Here is a 19,613-nt window from a genome sequence, read left to right as displayed (position 1 = left end):
ACAAGTAGAAATTGGATTGGTTACTAAAGTCATGAAAATTCTCGTATGACGGAAAACAAAATCTGAAGTAATGTCATGTGTTGTATTTTCGGACGACAACTGTACTGATTAAAATGAAAAACGTACGATCTGGCATTGTACGAGAATTTTTCGTGCATGTCTGATAAAATAATATCAGATGAACTGTCATGATCGGCTCTCGAAAGCTCTGTACTAACGATCCGATTACCGTACGATCGCGTGGAAAGCGGTATTTTTTGTATGATTTTCGGATCGTGTGTACAGGGCATAACACAACTACATTATCTACTCCAAACTGAGCACTAGAGGGTGCTACACATACACATTTTATTGGTGGGTCTCCTGCATTTAATCGCTAATTCATGATGTCTGTGTGTAAATAATGAATGCTGCTCTCCATTGCCTCCCTTTTCTTTACAATACTTTGATGGGACGAAGGCATCAATCTGATTAATATTGATATACTTTAGCACTTTAATATTAAGGAGCACAGTGCTGAACAGCAAAAAATGTCCTGGTCATGAGTGGGGGTAAAACCTTCCAGTGGACTGGTGGTAAAGGTAAAAAACGTTATCAAATAAAACATCCCCAGTCTCTTGTCTTCAGCTGTACCTTTCCAGTCACCAAGAGCAGAATGGCTGCAGACTGAATACTGTAGTGTGCTGCTAATGCTATGTGCTTTCTACGCCTCACTACATGATAACCACCGCTCTGAAGTCTCCCACACAGACTACACTTCCCACAATGCATCTGTGCCGGCTGTACAGGCGGTGGGCGGGGCCGGGAGAGCACGGTGTTCCTGTATTGTGTGATCCTCGGTCTGTGTCCTCACGATGTTTTTCCGCAGAGCTCTACTAGTTGGAGGATCGGCTGCTGCTACAGCAGCGCTTCTGGCCGCTGTGGCTGTCGGTAAAAACGGAGGAAAATCCGAACCCGATAGTCTGACACCTCCGTTAACAACCGCGAAATGGGACCGCAATTGGGACCGGTGAGGCTGCGTTTTGCGCATGCGTGGTGCTTGATGTTGTAGCGTGAGCTGCAGATGTTCTCAGTCTTAATATTGCGGCTTTATTAATCTTTTCCTTTCCTTAGAAAGCAGTCACAGATTATTGGTAGTCAGTCTAAAAATGAGGGCCTCATGTTCACCAGCTGATGCTTCTGGATGACCGCTGTAGTAGTGCATTTTCATCTGAGGTGCCAAGGTAGGCAGCCCGTTTAAATTGGATGGCCTGTAACGCACCTCAGCGCCTGAAAATGTTCATCCTGCTGCATTTTTTTTTTTGCACCATCAGTGTTGCCAGTGGCTGCAATCCAAACCTCCAGCATTGATTTCAGTAACTGATCTAATAACCTCCCTCATTGGTGTTAGCAGAAGCAGTAATGCATTGACGTCAGTGGGCACGCTGATAACCACCAAGCGTTGGCGTCAGTGGGCGCGCTGATGACCGCCAAGCGTTGGCGTCAGTGGGCGCGCTGATGACCGCCAAGCGTTGGCGTCAGTGGGCGCGCTGATGACCGCCAAGCGTTGGCGTCAGTGGGCGCGCTGATGACCGCCAAGCGTTGGCGTCAGTGGGCGCGCTGATGACCGCCAAGCTTTGGCGTCAGTGGGCGCGCTGATGACCGCCAAGCGTTGGCGTCAGGGGGCGCGCTGATGACCGCCAAGTGTTGGCGTCAGGGGGTGCGCTGATGACCACCAGGCGTTGGCGTGCTGATGACCGTCTCAGTAAACAGACTGGAGCAAAGTTTGTGTAGAGTGACATTGAACCAGCGAGTTGTTTTACAATTTTTTTTTTCTGATGCATACTTAGGTGGATGCATCAACGGTCACCCGCGCCTCTACACTGAGAACTGAGCGATCGAACACTGCCAATCACTCATTTTTTAGAGCTCCATGAGCAGAGAGCTGCAGACTGTCAGTAACAGCTCTCTGCTCCCTCCTCGCTCAGCTGTGGAGGGGGTGGAGCGGCCCTCTCTGAGATCCTGAGGCGGGTGTCCGTCCACGCACCTGACGGAACAAGACTTTATTGATGCGGTGCCTGGACTGATATCCATGAGGACTTCAGCCTGCTCTCTGCTGAAAATGGGTCAAAGGAGTGCAAAACCAACTGCACTCCTGTGACCCATAGAGAAGTACGGCCAAACGAGCTTTGGCTATACTTCTCCTTTACTATAAACTTTAGAAAAGGAAAGGGTTGCATCAACTCTTGTTGAAGTATGTATAGTAATCTTTGGTTTCTTATGTTGCTTTGTGTTTCAATTTATCTTTATTCATTTATACTAAATATTTACAATAGGGCTGTGCAAATTAACTTTTAATTAATCGATTAATCTTAATTTTTTTTGATCGATCAAAATCTTTTTGATCGATTAAAATTCTTTTAATTGGTACTCACCTCCCCGCCGGCTTCTGGGCCTTCAGGGAGTTCCGTCAGAGATCCAGTAACGTCACGGACACCGGCGGGGCTTGCCGTGTCCATCTGAAGGGCTCCTTTGCTGTGCCTTCATATCTGCATTGCCGGCGGGACCTTACTATCTGCCACACGCAAGGGCTGTTACACTTCCCTCTATCACTTCCCTCTATCAACCTGGGATTCTACAACCATCCATTGGGAGTTGTGATAGTTCCCTTCATGGGACATCTACATGCCGACGGACTGATGTTAACCTCTCCTCATCTGGATTCAGCAGTGGTATCGTTGTACACATTTTTATACCAGTATCATACTTAGCTACATGTTTTTATGACTGCTTTTGCTACCGTTTGGTATTACTCGCACCATTTTTACAGTTTATGTAGCTACATCGATTTTATCTCCAGTGCAATATTAATTTGGTTACCTACTTGAAGACTATAAAAGTTTTAATGCTATTCCCATCGAGCGCTGCCTTTGTGTGTTTTTTGTATCCTGCTATCCATTTTTCCAGTGGTTGGTAGCTGCACTGGGAATCAGCCTGCAAGGAGATCAGCTAAATGTAGTTGGATCTGTATGTGCGTTATAATTAATCGAAATTAGTCGATTAATCGATAAAAAAAAAAAAAAGATTAATCGAACAGAATTGTTTTTATCAGTAACAGCCCTAATTTACAATTATACAAGGTTCATTACAATATACATTTGTTTCTTCTTGTTATACATTAAAAAAGAACCTTGATTAGTATCTAACTTCTCTATTCATAAATAACTACATCATTCACTCACACATAATCTTCATCTCTACTATACCCATTCATACCCAAAAAAAATAAATGTAATTCTATAAAATGTCTCCCTATTTCCTCTTCTTTCATTTTATATCCCCATACGGGGTTACCCATTGTTTTCCGTTTGTAGATATTCTATCATATTCGTCGAGGACCGAAATTCATCCCATTTTTGCCATAATCCTGGCATTTGATTCTTTATATATCCTTCTTCTCTTATTTGATTTTCCATATATTGTATTTCACATATCCATTCTGTTGTTGTAGGACTTTTAGTTTTTTTCCACGCTTTCCGAGCTATTATTGTTCTGGCTCCCGTTGTCATGTGGTAAAGAATATTTGTTTTAATATTTTTTATTGATTCTGTCATCAGAGATAACAATGAAATCTCTATACTTGGAGTCTTGTCTACTCCCGATACTTTCTTATATATCTCAAATAATTTAGTCCTCTTATTTTGTTTTGTAGTCGGGAACCGATGTCAATGGTGAACCTACAAAAGATTAATGGAGAAACGGGAGAGGAAGAGTTGAATGCAAAACTGACTAAGCACAAAGCTAAAGCCACTAGGCACATCTTTCTTATACGACATTCACAGTATAGACTCGATGGAAAGACGGATGAGGAAAGAGTTCTTACATCACTTGGTACATATCCCTAAACATTTACTTGTTAATGTCCAGATCATGTTAACCGCTTGCTGTCCTGACCAATTCAGACATTTTTCACATGCATGTAAAAATCAGCAATTGACCCCCTGGATGAAGCTAGGACATAAAAATGGACTCCACGGGAGACGAGAGAGAAAGTCTCATAGTGTAGTATATTTAATAATATTTAAAAGCAATGACAATGTAGTAGGTTGCACTTGCATGTAAAAGTGTCGGCCTGGCACTAGGGAAAACAGCGTGTGCGGATCTGGCTGGTTCCTAACGCAGTAGCGTGCATTCCGCGTCCTGGGCGAAGCAGGGGATTCGCCACTTCCGGGTCCTGATTTGTCACCACACGCCAGGATTTACCCCTACGAACGGAACGCGGAAATAAATGCATGCTACTGTGTTAGGAACTAGCCAGATCCACTCAGGCTGTTTTCCCTAGTGCCAGGCAGGCACTTTTACATGCGAGTGCAACCTACTATTTTGTCATTGCTTTTAAATTTTATTAAATATACTACACTGAGACTTTCTCTCTCATCTCCCGTGGAGTCCATTTTTATGTCCTAGGGTCCATTGGAGCAGAGCGGAGTGGTGTGGGCAGTGGGAATCGATTTGTTACTCCAAATGCGCAACTTGACCTACCTCAAAAAGTGGTCAAACACCTGTGGCGAGTTGCCACCTTTCCATTGACCACCTGTGGTGGAAGAACTAGAAGCTTAAAGGGGTTGTAAAGGTAAAAAAAAAAATTCCCTAAATAGCTTCCTTTTACCTTGGTGCAGTCCTCCTTCACTTACCTCATCCTTCGATTTTGCTTTTAAATGTCCTTATTTCTTCTGAGAAATCCTTACTTCCTGTTCTTCTGTCTGTAACTACACACAGTAATGCAAGGCTTTCTCCCTGGTGTGGAGAAAGACTCTTGAGGGGGCGAGCAAGAGTGTCAGGACGGCCACTAACACACCGCTCCTTTCTCTATCTGCAAAGTAGAGAGTGTCCTGACTTGCCTGCTCGCCCCCTCCCCCCTCAAGAGGCTTTCTCCACACCAGGGAGAAAGCCTTGCATTACTATTTGGAGTTACAGGCAGAAAAACAGGAAGTGATGATTTCTCAGAAGAAATAAGTTTGAATAGAGATAGGGTTTGTTGGGACCCCAGAGGCCCAAAAAAAGCCAGGGAGGTAAGTAGGGGCGGGGGGGCTATATCGGTACTAGGTAAGTAAGTTAAACAGGAGAGTGTAGTAAAAGTAAAAAAGATTCAATTTATTGAAAGTAACATCAAGAAAAATAGGGAATACACAATTTAAAAAAAAGACATCAGTAGTAATGTAAAACAGATAGATTATACGACCAGCCAACACATCATCGAGATGGTATGGAACCCTAATCTGAGGGTAGCGATGAAGCGGAGGGGGTCATATAGATCAGGATCTCTACTAGTTTCGCTACTGTGGTAGCTTCGTCAGGAGATATTAGTCTGTGCACAAGAAATCCACTCGTTGGAGGAGCGTAAATCCAACGTGGAGAAAAAAATCTCACACAAGGTTTAAGATAGTAGAGGTGCCCCAGCACAAAGAGGACCAATGGTGACTGTATAAAGGTATTAGAAGTTTAAGGCCCTGAGACCTATCTGGTAGTGGGCGGCAACTATTACAGAGACGCCGTATACAAAGCTGGAAGTGACTGGTTAGGAGATACCAGCAGTGGGGGTAATTTCAATGTAGACCGCTTGCAGTAGATGCACCAACAAGCGTGTCCCAGGGCCAGGTGTGTACTTTAATTTTATGTTATCTTTGTTACTGAGAGGTCTCCATATAAATAAGAAGAAATAAGGACATTTAAAAGCAAAATCGAAGGATATGGTAAGTGAAGGAGGACTACACTAATGAATGAATGAATGAAAACTTATATAGCGCAGCACATGCGAACTTAATCGCCTCTGGTAAAGGAAGCTATTTAGGGATTTTTTTTTTTACCTTTACAACCCTTTTAATTTAAAAGCATTTTTTGGTGTTGGGAACACTGTTACTAATGGACTTTTTAGCTTGATATATGTTCAACAATATATGTGTTTTTTTTTTTTGCAGTGAAATATGTTCATGATTTTGGTTGATGATATATACTGTATATTCACTTGTATATGCTTAGCGCCACCTTTTATATATTTTTCCAACTGTTATGCTTTGTGTAAAAATAAAACAAAGATTGTAACCTTGCAACCACATCTTGATTCCCCCATCAGACAGTGCTGACAGAGGAATCCCTCCCACCGTGCCATTGTAAAATCTGTCAGGCTGGTTGTGTACCCAAGTTGATCGATCAGTTTGGTACATGCCTGCCTATACATGTTTTTTTATTTTTATTATTATACCCCTATTGTACCCCCTATTATACCCCATACATGGTTTGAATCTCAGGAAGTTCAGCAGGAACCTTCTATGGCCAGCTTTAGCTATAAAGTGAATTAAATTAATTTGTTATTTGTTTTGAAGGTCGTGAGCAAGCAGAGCTAACTGCGCGGCGTCTGGCAAGTCTAGGATTGAAATACACTCATATTGTACATTCATCTATGACCAGAGCTAAAGAGACAACTGAAATTATAAGCAAATTTTTTCCAGGTAAGGTTGCTTTACAGTAAGCCTGCCCATACCCACTCAAGTGGGAGCAGTTAGATCTTGTTGATGGGATTTGGGCTTGTGTCTCTGCCATCAGATTAAAACGGACCTTTAGTAAATTTTTTTCAACTTTCCATCCATTACATTTTCTGCCCTTGTTTTACCTTTTTGGATAGTAAAACTTTTTTTTTTTTTTTTTTTCTGCCATTAAAGCGGTGGTTCACCCTCCATAGCAACATTTTAGCATAAATTAAGGCATAGTAGCGCGAGCTACAGTATGCCTGTCTTGATTTTTTTTAGCGCGGTACTCACAGTGCAATCCTGTATAGAAGATTCCGACTCCCCGCGGGGAATGGGCGTTCCTATCCAGACGGAGGATGATTGACGGCCGGCTCTGGCACGTCACGCTCCCCGAAGACAGCCGGAGTAGGTCTCGGCTCTTCACGGCGCTATACGGCGCCTGCGCACAGACTATGCGCAGGCGCCGTGAAGAGCCAAGCCTATTTCGGCTATTTCCGGAGAAGCGTGACGTGCCAGGGCCGGCCATCAATCATCCTCCGTCTGGATAGGAACACCCATTCCCCGCGGGGAGTCGGTATCTTCAATGTAGGATTGCACTGTGAGTACCAAGCTAAAAAAATCAAGACAGGCATACTGTAGCTTGCGCTACTATGCCTAATTTTATGCTAGAAGAAATTTTTTATTTTTTTTGTTTATAGGGTGAACCTCCGCTTTAAGTACCTTATACAGCCCACTTCCTGTTTCTTGTCTGGTCATTCGCCTAGGCAGGAACTGGATGCTTTTTGCCAAGAGGAATGGGCAGCTTTACCATCTGAGAAGATAAAGAGCCTCATTCACAAATTACTTCAAGCTTTCATTGATGTTAAAGGGGGCGGTATTAAGAACTGGGGTATGTCAACTTTCGATCAGGGTCGTTTGGGTAGTTTCTGTTGTCATTATGATTTAAAAAGAGTAAACACAGTTGATTGATAATAAATGGCTTCAGCCAAACACTAACCATGAGTAAAAGAAACGTTTTTGTTATTCATATTCTCTGAAAAATGGCCAAGAAATTATAAATTCTGCCAGGGTATGTAAACTTATGAGCACAACTGTATATAAAATAATATGCAAAGTAGTTGGAGGGAAGCTTCAGAATGGCAAAAATGTTTTTATTACAAATTATGTGAGCAGACTGCAGTTTCTCTTTAAGATAATTCAGAATTAATGACAGATGCAACTGACCTACAGTTACCCCCTCCTGACCTTCCTCAAATGGGTTTTGTATTGCCATAAATTTGTAAGGGAATTTAAAACCTGCTTGATGCTAACAAAAGCCTGTTAGCGCATGCCCTTAACATTAGATTTCCCAGCCAGTTAGTTGTCATTCTTCCAGTTTCTTTCCATCATTCTAGAAACTTGTATGTCCCTTGTGTTGCAGTTCCTAGACAGAAATCGTGCATTGCCTAGTTAAAGGAGAAGTCCAGCCAAAGCTTGTTTGACTGGGCTTCGCCTATGGATCACAGGAGTGGAGTCCATTTTGCACTCCTGTGACCCGTTTTCAGCAGAGAGTGGGCTGAAGTCCGCTCTCTGCAACCATTAACGGATGTCAGTCCAGCCATCGCTTATTCATCAAGTTTGGATCCGCCAGGTTCCTGGGCTGACACCGGCTCAGCCTCTCAGTGATCAGTTGAGAGCCTGAGCTGGCCCCCCCTGCCCCCTCCACATCCCAGCGCTCCAATAAGCGGGAGGGAGAAGAGAGCTGTGACTGACAGTCTGCAGCTCTCTGCTCTTAGAGCTCTGAAAACCAAGTGATTGTCGATGCTCAGTTCTCAGTGCAGAGCCTCCGAGAGAAATATGCAGCATTGGAGCGACGCTGCATCCACCTAGGTAAGTATGAATCTGCAAAAAAACTTTTACTTCTCCTTTTAACCATTGATAGGGATCTTACTCTGTTGTACCTTTTCCCCTTACTTCAGGTGTGAAAAAATCTAGCTCTGATTTGCTTCGTGAAGGAGCTCCTATCCGACCAGATCCCCCTGTGTGCCACTGGAAACCAGACGTAGAGGTCAGAAGAGTTTACTATACATGCAACAACCTATGTTATGTAATATAAATAACGGTGTACAGTTTGTATGGCTTCTGATCAGAAAACTATCTCCAGCAGTATTATGAAGATGGGGCACGCATTGAGGCTGCATTCAGGAATCTTATTCACCGAGCTGACCCTAAGCAAGAAGAGGACAGTTATGAGATTATTGTCTGCCATGCCAATGTGATCCGGTACATGGTCTGCAGGTGAGACTCATCCTCCATTTATCCCATTAGTGCCCAGTAGACTTTAAAATTGTCTTTTCAGTCTTAGGATAAGCTGTTGGTTTGCCTGAATAATCCAAGTACAAAGTTGCAATAATACATCGGACCAACTGTTTAATGCATTAGTGAAGAATAGTAAAATACTGGAGAAGCACAAGTTGTAATGTGTGTAACTGTAAAATATTATAATAACGCCATGTTGTAATTATACAGAAGCCAACAAAACAAGGCTAAGGCCTGTTTCACACTTGTGGGACTTGGAACTGCAAAGTCGCATGATAAGTTGTACCCCATGATTTTCAATGAGTACCATTCATATCTGTGTGACTTCAAAGTAGTCCTGCACCACTTTGGTCTGACTTTAATGCGACTTAAAGCGGTCCTCCACCCTAAAGTGGAGTCCCGCTGATCGGAACCCTCCCCCCCTCCGGTGTCACATTTGACACCTTTCAGGGGGGAGGGGGGTGCAGACACCTGTCTAAAGACAGGTATTTGCACCCACTTCCGGCCACACGCTACGGGCGAAAGACGGGCATTCCGTCACATCCCGTCTGTCGCCCGTTGTGTGCTGGGAACACTCGGCTCCCAGCACACAGCGTGTGAGCCAATCGGCGGGCGCAGCGCGACTCGCGCATGCGCCGTAGGGAACCGGGCAGTGAAGCCGCAGCGCTTCACTTCCTGGTTCCCTCACCGTGGATGGAGGGGGGAGCAGCAGGGTGACGAGCGATCGGCTCATCCTCTGCTGCGATCACCGCTGGACTCCAGGACAGGTAAGTGTCCTTATATTAAAAGTCAGCAGCTGCAGTATTTGTAGCTGCTAGCTTTTAATATATTGTTTTAGTGGCACATCCGCTTTAAGATCTATAGACCTCAAGATTACACAGGCATTGCTTCAAGTCGTGTGACTTTGAGGTCACAAGTGTGAAAGGGGCCTAACATAAGTTGAGAATGTTTACGCAATAAATTCTGCAAATATTTACTTCAGTTATGGAATCGTGCAGACAAAATAAGTAAACAGGAATTTATATTCACGTAATTTATTGTGAGAACATTCTCCTCTTTAGTAAATCGGCCTCAATGTACATTTTGGCCTAGTTTATGAAGTCTCCAGTCTCTGTTTGAACAAAAAAATCATCCTCATTGGTGCCTGGCTGCTGTACTGTATTAAAACAGCTTATCTTAATTGTACAGTACAGGTCACCAACAACATATTAATCTACTATGGGTTATATGCTCATATCTTCAGGTGATTTGATACTGGCAAGCTTTTGATGACATGCCCCTCTTGGGTGCCCCCCTCAAACCCTACCCCCATCTGTAAGAGCCTCAGTTTTTTTGCTTAATCACTGAAGGTGATGGACCTCGTCTCCTACCCGACTTCACTATTCTATCTTTTTTTCTGGGGAGGCCTGTAATATTTGCTTTAGGCTCTAAATCCTGCATAGGGTGCTCACCTTTGGCTCACCAAGACCAGCAAAGCCTGGACTTTATGTACAGTCCAGTGTTGTGGATAGGTAAGACAGGGTCACACTGTGCCTTTGACCATTACTGTGTAAAACAGCTATTTTTAAAAGTTTGCACTGTGAATTAAATACATTCCATACTTGGTGCTGGAATTCAGCCACTCAGAGCTCTGTCAAGTAGATTACAAGGTGTTACATCACTGGTTGCACTTTCCCAAGAGCCCGTATAAGGTACCCAGACCCTTCCTCCCCTCCTTTCGTCTAGAGCAGGGATATGCAATTAGCGGACCTCCAGCTGTTGCAGAACTACAAATCCCATGAGCCATTGCAAGACTCTGACAGCTACAAGCATGACATCCAGAGACAGAGGCATGATGGGACTTGTAGTTTTGCAACATCTGGAGGTCCGCTAATTGCTTATGCCTGGTCTAGAGGATTCGTTGCAAGATGGTCTACACCTGGGTTATCGTTCATTCCTTCTAGACAGACTTACTTGATCTCCTGCACTCTACTCTTGTGAAAACCACACAGGGGACTACCCTTTTAGCTATGGTGGACAGGCAAAAGGGAGCCAATTCTATATAGCAGGCAAACATTTTCTCTGCCGAATGCCAGCACAGCACTGGTCTCAGCATTTGATTCTAGCTCTATTTCAGGCAGGCAACGAGCAGCCTATCTGACAAAAGTAGAATTTTCTGCAACTATGTCACAATTTCTTGGACAGATTATGGCCTTAATCCTGTCCTGCCCAACCTGGCATACTTTTAAAAGGTTCTGGCGGGAAGTATCTGTGATCATGGTACCATTGTGATTGCTGTCCCATTAGTCTCATGATAGGGAGCCAGTCCCACCAGCTGCCGATCACTAGTGGGGTGTGGGACCAAGAGCTGTCTGACAGCTCAGTCTCTGTGCTGGGAATGTGCAGTAAGCATGCTGTCAGTACAGAAATATCAGCCACTGGGTAACACATATATGCGGCTTGTGCACATTAAAGCCCTCCCTTTTGCTGCTGCACATATGCAACAACCGGTTAGTACAGCCATCCTTGCCCAGAACTCAGAAGAGCCTCAGCTCTTCCCAAACAGAGCCCAACCCTGATATCTGTCCTAGAGGACGCAGAATTGGGGGAATAAAGAAGATTTTAAGGCAGTGTTGGAGGAAGCTGTAGGAGATTTTTCTCCCACCCCATTGCCATTAGAGTGTACCTTTTAAAAAAAAAAAACAATTGCTTTCATTAGACAAATGGATTCCCTGTTTGTTCTTTCCTCTGGACCTTACAGGGGCACCCTGCTTCAAAATCCACCATTGCATTTTGGATAAGAAACTTGCTTACAAGAGCCTAAGCTCTTTATCAAACAAACTGTATTATGTGCCAACTCTACCAGATCTGTTGGAGAAACCCAGTGTCTTTAGGTACCAAACCTCTGTTGCCCAAGGCTGGCCATACACTAATATTTTTTTTTCATTCAACCAGTGGGTTGGCCGAAAAAATGTACCTCGAATGTATGAATCGCTCCCACTGTGCTATTGTATTCTGCAGCACTGAGCGTTCAAAAAACATGACAGACTTGTATTGCACAAGTTGTCTGATCAACTTGTGTACAACCAGCAAGCCCATACATGGATTGAAATTGAGTCGGTCCCTGCTGAACTGGACGAATTTTGGTCCATGTCTTCTGTTCATACTTTCTAAAAGTTTGACCATGTTGATGTCCAGTCTTGTGCAGATGCAACTTTCGGTCGCAAGGTTCTTGCAGCGGCACTCTGAACTTCCGTGTTTAACCCCTGTTGTTTTTTGGGCCTGTTGGCACAGTTACGTTTGCCTAGTTGTTGTTGCCCATCCTTTCTATTGATTGCTTAAGCACATCCCATGGTGCATGAATAAGTTGTCTGTGTCCTGTACTGTACAATTAGGATAAGGAATTTTGACTTGTCTGTAAATTCCACAAGCCTCTCCCTTAGGCTGCATTCACACCTAGGCGTTTTTACGCCTGTAGCGCTACGCCGCTGCCGCCAGAGGGCTGAAAACAGATGTCCCTCTATGGAGATGGTTCACATCTCCACGCCGAACGCCTGTCGCCTGCCGCGTGAAAAAAGGTCCCGGACCTTTTTTTCAGGCGTCTTCGAGCGTTCGGCTAGGAGATGGGAATCATCTCCATAGAGGGGGTCATCTTGGGGCACATCTAGGCGGACAATACCGGCGTTTTGTCGCCGCAAATCGCGGTACAAAACGCCGCTATTTTTACCGCGATTTGCGGCGACAAAACGCCGCGATTTCGTCCGCCTAGATGTGAATGCAGCCTAAATTTTCCTTGGTACTCTGCATTGCTTACTACAAAACTCATGGAGTAGGGTGAGGTACTTAAGGGGGTGTGTCCTCAAGCTCACCTGAAGATGCAAGCTTATAAATCGTGGTGTATGCATAAGTTGCATGTGTCCTGTACTGTACTGCAAGATATGAAATTTACAAGAAAGGAAAAATTCCTGATTTGGATTGATAAACATTGTTTAATGAATTCTTGTACTTTAATGCAGCCCTCAAATTTTCCACTTGCATTTTGTGAGTGGAAAATGAGTGCTTGCGAGCTGGGCTGCCTGGGGGGGGGGGGGCGGCACAGCCGGCATCTGGGGTTAATCGGGAGACGTTCTCCCATCGATCGCCCCGGGGGGAGAAGAGCATGAGGAAGAGGAGAGCCGCGGGATAGTGCGCTGTTACAGCTTGCATTACAATTGTCTCCGCTTTGCTCAACACAGCCCCGCCTCCTCCTGACCTGCGCCTGTGATAGACAAAACGCATCCCTGCATTGGTCCGGCGTTCTGTCTATCACAGGCGCAGGTCAGGAGGAGGCTGGGCTGTGTCGAGCGGAGACAATTGTAATGTAAGCTGTAACAGCGTGCTATCCTTTGTGATCGTGGGGGGCTATCCTCTTCATGCATTCCTCTGTCCAGGTGTGGCTGTAAAGGCGGCACAGGTGAAGCTGCACTGATAAAGTTGTTAATATTTATTTTTGTAACTTAATTCTGCATAAAACATTTAAGTGTCATTTCATGAGATAATTTGAGGGCCTGTTTAGGGGTGGCGCAGGGTAGGGCACTGGTGGCGAGTAACCCTTAAGGCCTGCTTTAATGTAAAGTTCAGCCTCTACTGGTGGATAAGGTGACAAATGAGCTAATGTAAGAACTAATAAGCTGCAATATATTACGTTTTTGAGTTTAAATATGCTCTAACTAGACTAATATAATGTATAATGGAAGACCATATAGGATTGCACAACCTGCTAGCATGAGGCTTTTTTTTATTTTTTTTTATTACCCTAACCATGTTTGAATACACACTTTTTTATAAAACGCCCTGGGTTCAAGTGACCTGTCTTTCTGTGAACAGACTAACCTGAATCTGTTAACATTTGCACATCTGAGAATAAATTATAGGAAGAAGTACTACTTTCAAGTTTCACAGAAAGGAGTATGAATTAACTTCACCACCTAGTGTACTGTCAAATCAACACTAGCAATGTAAGCACAGGATCATGGGAAATGTATTGACTTAAAGCGGTTGTAAAGGCAGAAGGTTTTTTATCTTAATGAATATGCATTCAAATAAAAAACCTGTGTGCTGCAGCTCCCCTAATACAGTATCTCACAAAAGTGAGTACAACCCTCACAAAATATATATAAATATATTTTATTACATTTTTTCAAGTAGTAAGTGTACAGCTTGTATAACAGTGTAAATTTGCTGTCCCCTCAAAATAACTCAAAACACAGCCATTAATGTCTAAACCACTGGCAACAGTGAGTCCACTCCTAAGTGAAAATGTCCAAATTAAGGCCTAAAGCGTCAATATTTTGTGTGACCACCATTATTTCCCAGCACTGCCTTAACCCTTCAGGGTCTTGGCAATCTTCTTATAGCCTAGGCCATCTTTATGTAGAGCAACAATTATTTTTTTCAGATCCTGAGAGTTCTTTGCCATGAGGTGCCATGTTGAACTTCCAGTGACCAGTATGAGAGAGTCAGAACGATAACACCAAATTTAACACACTTGAGACCTTGTAACACTAACGAGTCACATGACACCGGGGAGGGAAAATGGTTAATTGGGCCCAATTTGGACATTTTCACTTAGGAGCATACTCACATTTGTTGCCAGCAGTTTAGACATTAATGGCTGTGTTTTGCGTTATTTTTAGGCTTCTGCTGCTGTCAGTCAATTAGCCAACCAGGAGAGGGGTAGGGCTGAACTGTGGTTCCATGTCTGAATGGACACACAGAGCTGTGGCTCAGCTCGGGTGCCCCAATAGCAAGCTGCTTGCTGTGGGGACACTCAACAGGAGGGAGGGGCTGAAAGCACCAAAGAGGGGATCCAGAAGAGGAGGATCTGGGCTTCTCTGTGTAAAACCACTGCACAGAGCAGGTAATGAATGAATGAATGAATGAAAAACTTATAAAGCGCGGCGCATGCGAACTGAATCGCTTCTGGGCGCTAGTTGTTCGTGTCTCATGTCATCAAAAGAGCAGAGTTTTGATTCGTCTTCTGAAAGTCAGGTGGTTTTCCTCCAACCGAATGCTGGTTGGTAAAGCGTTCCATAGTCTAGGACCCTGAAAAGCAAACCTTCTTTCTCCTTTGGACTTGTATTTGGTTTTTGGTACCCTGACCAGATTTTGGTCGGTGGATCGCAGAACGCGATTCGAATTGTGAGGTTCTATCTTGTCGCAAAGATATTGCGGAGCCTTCCCATGGATGCACTTATGTGTCAGGCAGAGTGCTTTAAATGCAATTCTGTCTTTTACTGGCAGCCAGTGAAGGGTTCTCAACGAAGGTGAGATTGATTCCCATTTTTTTTTCCCAGTCACAAGTCTGGCGGCCGTATTCTGTACGACTTGCAGACGAGAGATTTGGTACTTTGGGAGTCCGAGGTAAAGGGCATTTGCATAGTCCAGTCTGGAATTCACGATTGTTCCCACCACGACTGCTACGTGTTTTGTTTTGTTTTTTTCTTTAAAAATAACAGACTTTACAATCACTTTAAGCTCAAGCTAAGCTTGCCTGGTCATATAAGGGGTCTATTTATTAATGTTTTCACCCAAGATTCACCCATTTTTCTTATCGAAGCCTTTGAAAAATTTGTGAATCTTGAGTAAAAACTTTAATAGGTATACTCCATAGTGTAGAGTAGAAAAGGGCAGCAGCCCATATCCTCATAAGTAAGAAGAATATGTTCCTGTTTTTGACATGATTGTCTTTTTTTCACAGAGCATTGCAGATCCCTCCTGAAGCCTGGCTCCGTATGTCACTCAACAATGGGAGCATCAGCTACTTGGTTATCCGCCCCACTGGTAATGTCTGTCTGAGGCTGCTTGGTGACTCTGGCTTCATGCCACCTGAGAAAATTACCCGGACGTGAGTGCCCACAGCTTGTTGCACCATGCAGCTCCATCACTGCCTGCCCTGAAGATACCTGGATAATCTGACGCTGCATTTAATGTGACCAGCACGCACACTTTCTGTGCCTTCTTCTGTGATTCACACATTTTTAACAAGATTGGATACTGTTGTAAAAATCATTGTATTGGTTTTGTTTGGAGGGTATGTTATTTGCATTTTGCATCTTCAGGATATCAAGCACATCTGCTTACAGCAGATAGGATGCTGACCACTTTGGGCTTTCAGTTTTGAAAGAGAAGTATGGCACAGGTGGCCATCTACTGTGCAGGCTGTAATACAGAAGGGAAAAGTAGTATTAGTACCTGTTGTGTTGTTCATAATGACTTTATTCCTAATTATTATTCTTTTTTTACAATATAAATGTATATTTATGTGTACAATTTAGTGATCACAGATGCTTTTTGCAAGATGGGATTTTTCAGGTTCAAGAAAATAAATTCAGGGATGATATTTACGGTTAATATCAATTTTTTTTTTTAAAAAAGCTTTGAATAAAGTATTATTAGTTAAAACTTTTTATTTATTTTTTAAATATATCTGAGTAGGGAGATTTAACTTTACTTCCTGTTCATGAAATGCAACAGCGGTAGGCGATCGCTCCAGTACAGGGAGAGCCTGTTTGTTGTCTGTGGAACAGCTATTGCCATTGAAGATTTGTTCTCTAGTACTGTTACGGTGATGACTGTAAAATATTGTACTTTACATCATGTTCTGGCACATGTTTTCATGACTTGTAGAGAGGGTCAATCTCAGAGAACACGCAGCCGGTAATATAAACCTGACAAAGGTTCTAAACCTTTCACTGCTCTAAACCTAAAAAAATAAAAAAAAATTGTTTGGGCTTAACCTACCAAATATTTTGGTGAAAAAATAGTGCTAAAGACAATAGTGATAAGCAAAGTACAGTAAACTATACCAGCATATAATGTATCAAATCATGAAGGACAGTGTGCTTACTTGTTGTTTTGGGGTTACAACTCTTTGCACATTTTCTGTGAGCTTGCCAAGAGTTACTCAACAAGTCTAGAAGTTCCTATATCGTGTATGTCTATGACCATTTTCTCTCAGGTCATATCAGTACATGTAAAAAACTATGGAAATTACATAAAAACCGGGGAGCCCAGCAATTTTTTTTTCTTAAATAAATGGAAGACTACGAGGATCCCTTTCCTTTTTTTATTTTTACCAAGCGCTTGCAAGTATCTGACAGGTTATTAAATGACTGTAGTTTATGCATTTATTTAATTAAAATGTTATAGTTACTATGCTGTGTTTTGTTTAATATCTCATAAGCTAAATTTTATGTAAACATTGCATGAAAGGTTAATTTGAATGAAAGCTTGCAATCTTAATACCTGTTCTATATGAAAATGTAGAATGAATTAGCACCATGATGTGGCAGAGCTGTTACTGCACATGCAACTTTTGATCTGCAGCACTGAATCTGTGTATTTTGATGGCATTGGAGTCCTGCTGTCAGAATAAAATGACACAGCGAGGATTCCCAAATCCACCTCAAATGTGTAGATGAAGAAATCGGTACAGCATTTTTTTTTTTTTTTTGTTCAGCCACCTTCCAGTTCCAAACCCCCATAGAAAGTCAGCTATTATTATAGTCCACACTCTCTGCTGTCAGCTCCACCACTCTTCTACATGCCAAACCTGCCGCTTGAGGTTTATAAGCACATAGGAGTACCGAGGAAACTGTCTCTCAAACATCCAGTCACTGTTCACAAGGGTAGATAGTAACCATCTGTCCAGTTAATGCCCTACCTTTTAAGTTTATTGAGCATGGGAATCGAAAACAGTTTGCATTCAAATATTGGGTGCAAGATTAAAGCATTTGACATATCCATCATACGAATAAATTAAGTCGGGTCCAGGGGCGGACTGACAACTCATGGGGCCCCCGGGCAATAGAAGAGTATGGGGCCCCTCTGGCTTACAGATGGCCACCACGCCAGGAGGTAGTGCAGAGGCGGGCAGCTAAAATCTTGGGATATTCACATTAAAAGCATGTCATTTTCGGACATATCGGGGACAGATCTAAAAAAAACACAGATTTTTACATACTGTCCCTGGTTTTACTGAGCCTGGCAACCCAGATGGGGCCCCCTAGTGGCATGGGGCCCTCGGGCAGTGCCCGAGTGACTCAATGGTCATTCCGCCCCTGGTCGGGTCACAATTATATGCATAGAGGTACATGGGGTTACAGCAGATGCAAAGGTAAGTAGTAACTATGCAGGTGTAGCTAGGGATGTGGTGAGCATCATGCGAGGTGTCGTGTTCTTTGAAGACATGTGGAAGGTTAGTGTTTAAAAGCGTGGAATGCTCAAGGGGATAATTCCTCATCTATGCAAGTGGAGGAGTCTGCTATCCCAAATTTAGTTGAACTTGTTAGGACAGCCCCGGTGGGAGTACAGCACTTTTTTTGTAAGGGAGTGTGACGTTCACTGCCCTTATCCATTGTTGAATGTGGGGGGGTGGGTCTAAGCTACACCCGGGCTATCTGCATTCTGGTAAGGGAAAGTTCTGTACAGCCGCACTCCAAAAACCTATGTTAGATGTAACAGTATTTCTACGAACCTTCCAGGACGGCACACCTGAGAGCTGAGGGCTCCTCCCTACAGCAAACACAATCAATTGACAGCTTGTTATAAGTCCCCACCCTTCCCCTTGATCCCCAGTATGTATTAAAGTAATCCCGAACTGGTTCATAAGGGACATAGTTTTCGTATAGGTACTTACCACCTAGCGATTAGCTTATCTTTTCCCTCCACTTAGGGCGGGAAATAGACCTGCCATCCTGGAAGGTTCGTCGAAATACCGTTACTGGTAAGTCTAACGTAGGTTTTCTCCTATCACCTTCCAGGACGGCACACCTGAGAGGATAATCAAGTAACCACAGGCCTACATTCAGGGTGGGACCACAGCTTGTAGGACCTTCCGACCGAAAGCCAAGTCTTGCTGACATTTCCACACGATAGTGCTTAAGGAAATTATGTTGACTGGACCAGGAGGCCCCTGCTTTTTCAGCCCAGGAAGTTGCTGGAGATCTGGTTGAATGAGCTTTGATTTTAGCTGAAGCTGGGATTCCAGAGCATACATAAGCCCTGGAGATAGCTTCTCTTATCCATCTGGCGACTGAGGCTTTAGAGGCCTGAAGTCCCTTCCTTGGTCCAGCATACAGAATTAGTAGGTGATTTGACCTCCTAAAATTCTTTGTTCTTTCTAGATACCGTATTTATTGGCGTATACGCGCACTTTTTTGCCCTGAAATTCAGGGCAAAATCGTGGGTGCGCGATATACGCCGATACCCGCGCCGAGTTTGAACTACTGCGTCGGCATATACCAAGCGCAGTACACTCGTGTATAGGCAGGCTCGGCTCCTCTCGCATCCACGTCCTGGACGTGACCGCTAGAGCAGACGAGCCTGCCCGACTATACACGAGTGTACTGTGCTAGGTATATGCCGCCGCAGTAGTTCAAACTCAGCGCGGGAAGTGGAGATCGAAGCTGCAGACGGACGCCGGACCCGAAGAGGCCGCCGATGGACGCCGCGCAAGACACCAAAACTGTAAGTACTGAAATCTTTTTTTCACAGGAATGCGGGTCCACTTTAGGGGTGCGCGCTATACGCCGTTGCGCGCAATACCCCGATAAATACGGTATGTAAGAAGACACCTTCTTACATCCAATGACATTTTATTTTCCTTCTCGTTTTTGGTTCATCACAAAAGGACGGCAATATTATGTCTTGCGTCCTATGAAATAAGGATGCTACTTTTGGTAGGTACCAGGGATCTGCCCTGAGTGTGACTTTGGCTGTACCAGCAGGAAGGGTTCCTTCATGGACAGCGCTTGCAGATCCCCCTACCCTCCTGGCTGTAGTAATTGC

At 43.8% G+C, this 19,613-nt stretch overlaps 1 protein-coding gene across 3 annotated transcripts; it reads left to right on the top strand.

Annotated features, from left to right (window-relative positions):
• Positions 1–763: 763 nt before the first annotated feature.
• LOC120935747 (serine/threonine-protein phosphatase PGAM5, mitochondrial-like) lies at positions 764–16,977 on the top strand. 3 transcript variants are annotated; one of them, XM_040347807.1, is made up of 6 exons: positions 764–1,009; positions 3,692–3,870; positions 6,363–6,488; positions 8,465–8,553; positions 8,650–8,783; positions 15,523–16,977. In XM_040347807.1, the coding sequence occupies exons 1-6, from the start codon at positions 855–857 to the stop codon at positions 15,671–15,673; spliced, it is 834 nt and encodes a 277-aa protein (XP_040203741.1). In that variant the 5' UTR covers positions 764–854; the 3' UTR covers positions 15,674–16,977. The 3 variants fall into 3 exon arrangements, with proteins under 3 accessions (XP_040203741.1, XP_040203744.1, XP_040203747.1); XM_040347810.1 differs by having other exon boundaries at positions 765–1,009; positions 8,653–8,783; XM_040347813.1 differs by lacking the exon at positions 764–1,009 and adding an exon at positions 1,068–1,223.
• The last annotated feature ends 2,636 nt before the right edge of the window (positions 16,978–19,613 follow it).

This window comes from Rana temporaria, chromosome 1 (genome assembly GCF_905171775.1).
Source record: "Rana temporaria chromosome 1, aRanTem1.1, whole genome shotgun sequence".
In the NCBI taxonomy this organism is placed as follows: domain Eukaryota; kingdom Metazoa; phylum Chordata; class Amphibia; order Anura; family Ranidae; genus Rana; species Rana temporaria.
This window is presented reverse-complemented; position numbering and strand designations above follow the sequence as displayed.

Bases quoted from the DNA above. Each gene is read 5' to 3' on its own strand.
- LOC120935747 (XM_040347807.1), top strand. From the start codon at position 855: ATGTTTTTCCGCAGAGCTCTACTAGTTGGAGGATCGGCTGCTGCTACA. The intron at 1,010-3,691 runs GTGAGGCTGCGT...TTTGTTTTGTAG, and splicing joins TGGGACCGCAATTGGGACCG to TCGGGAACCGATGTCAATGG. The intron at 8,784-15,522 runs GTGAGACTCATC...TTTTTTTCACAG, and splicing joins ATCCGGTACATGGTCTGCAG to AGCATTGCAGATCCCTCCTG.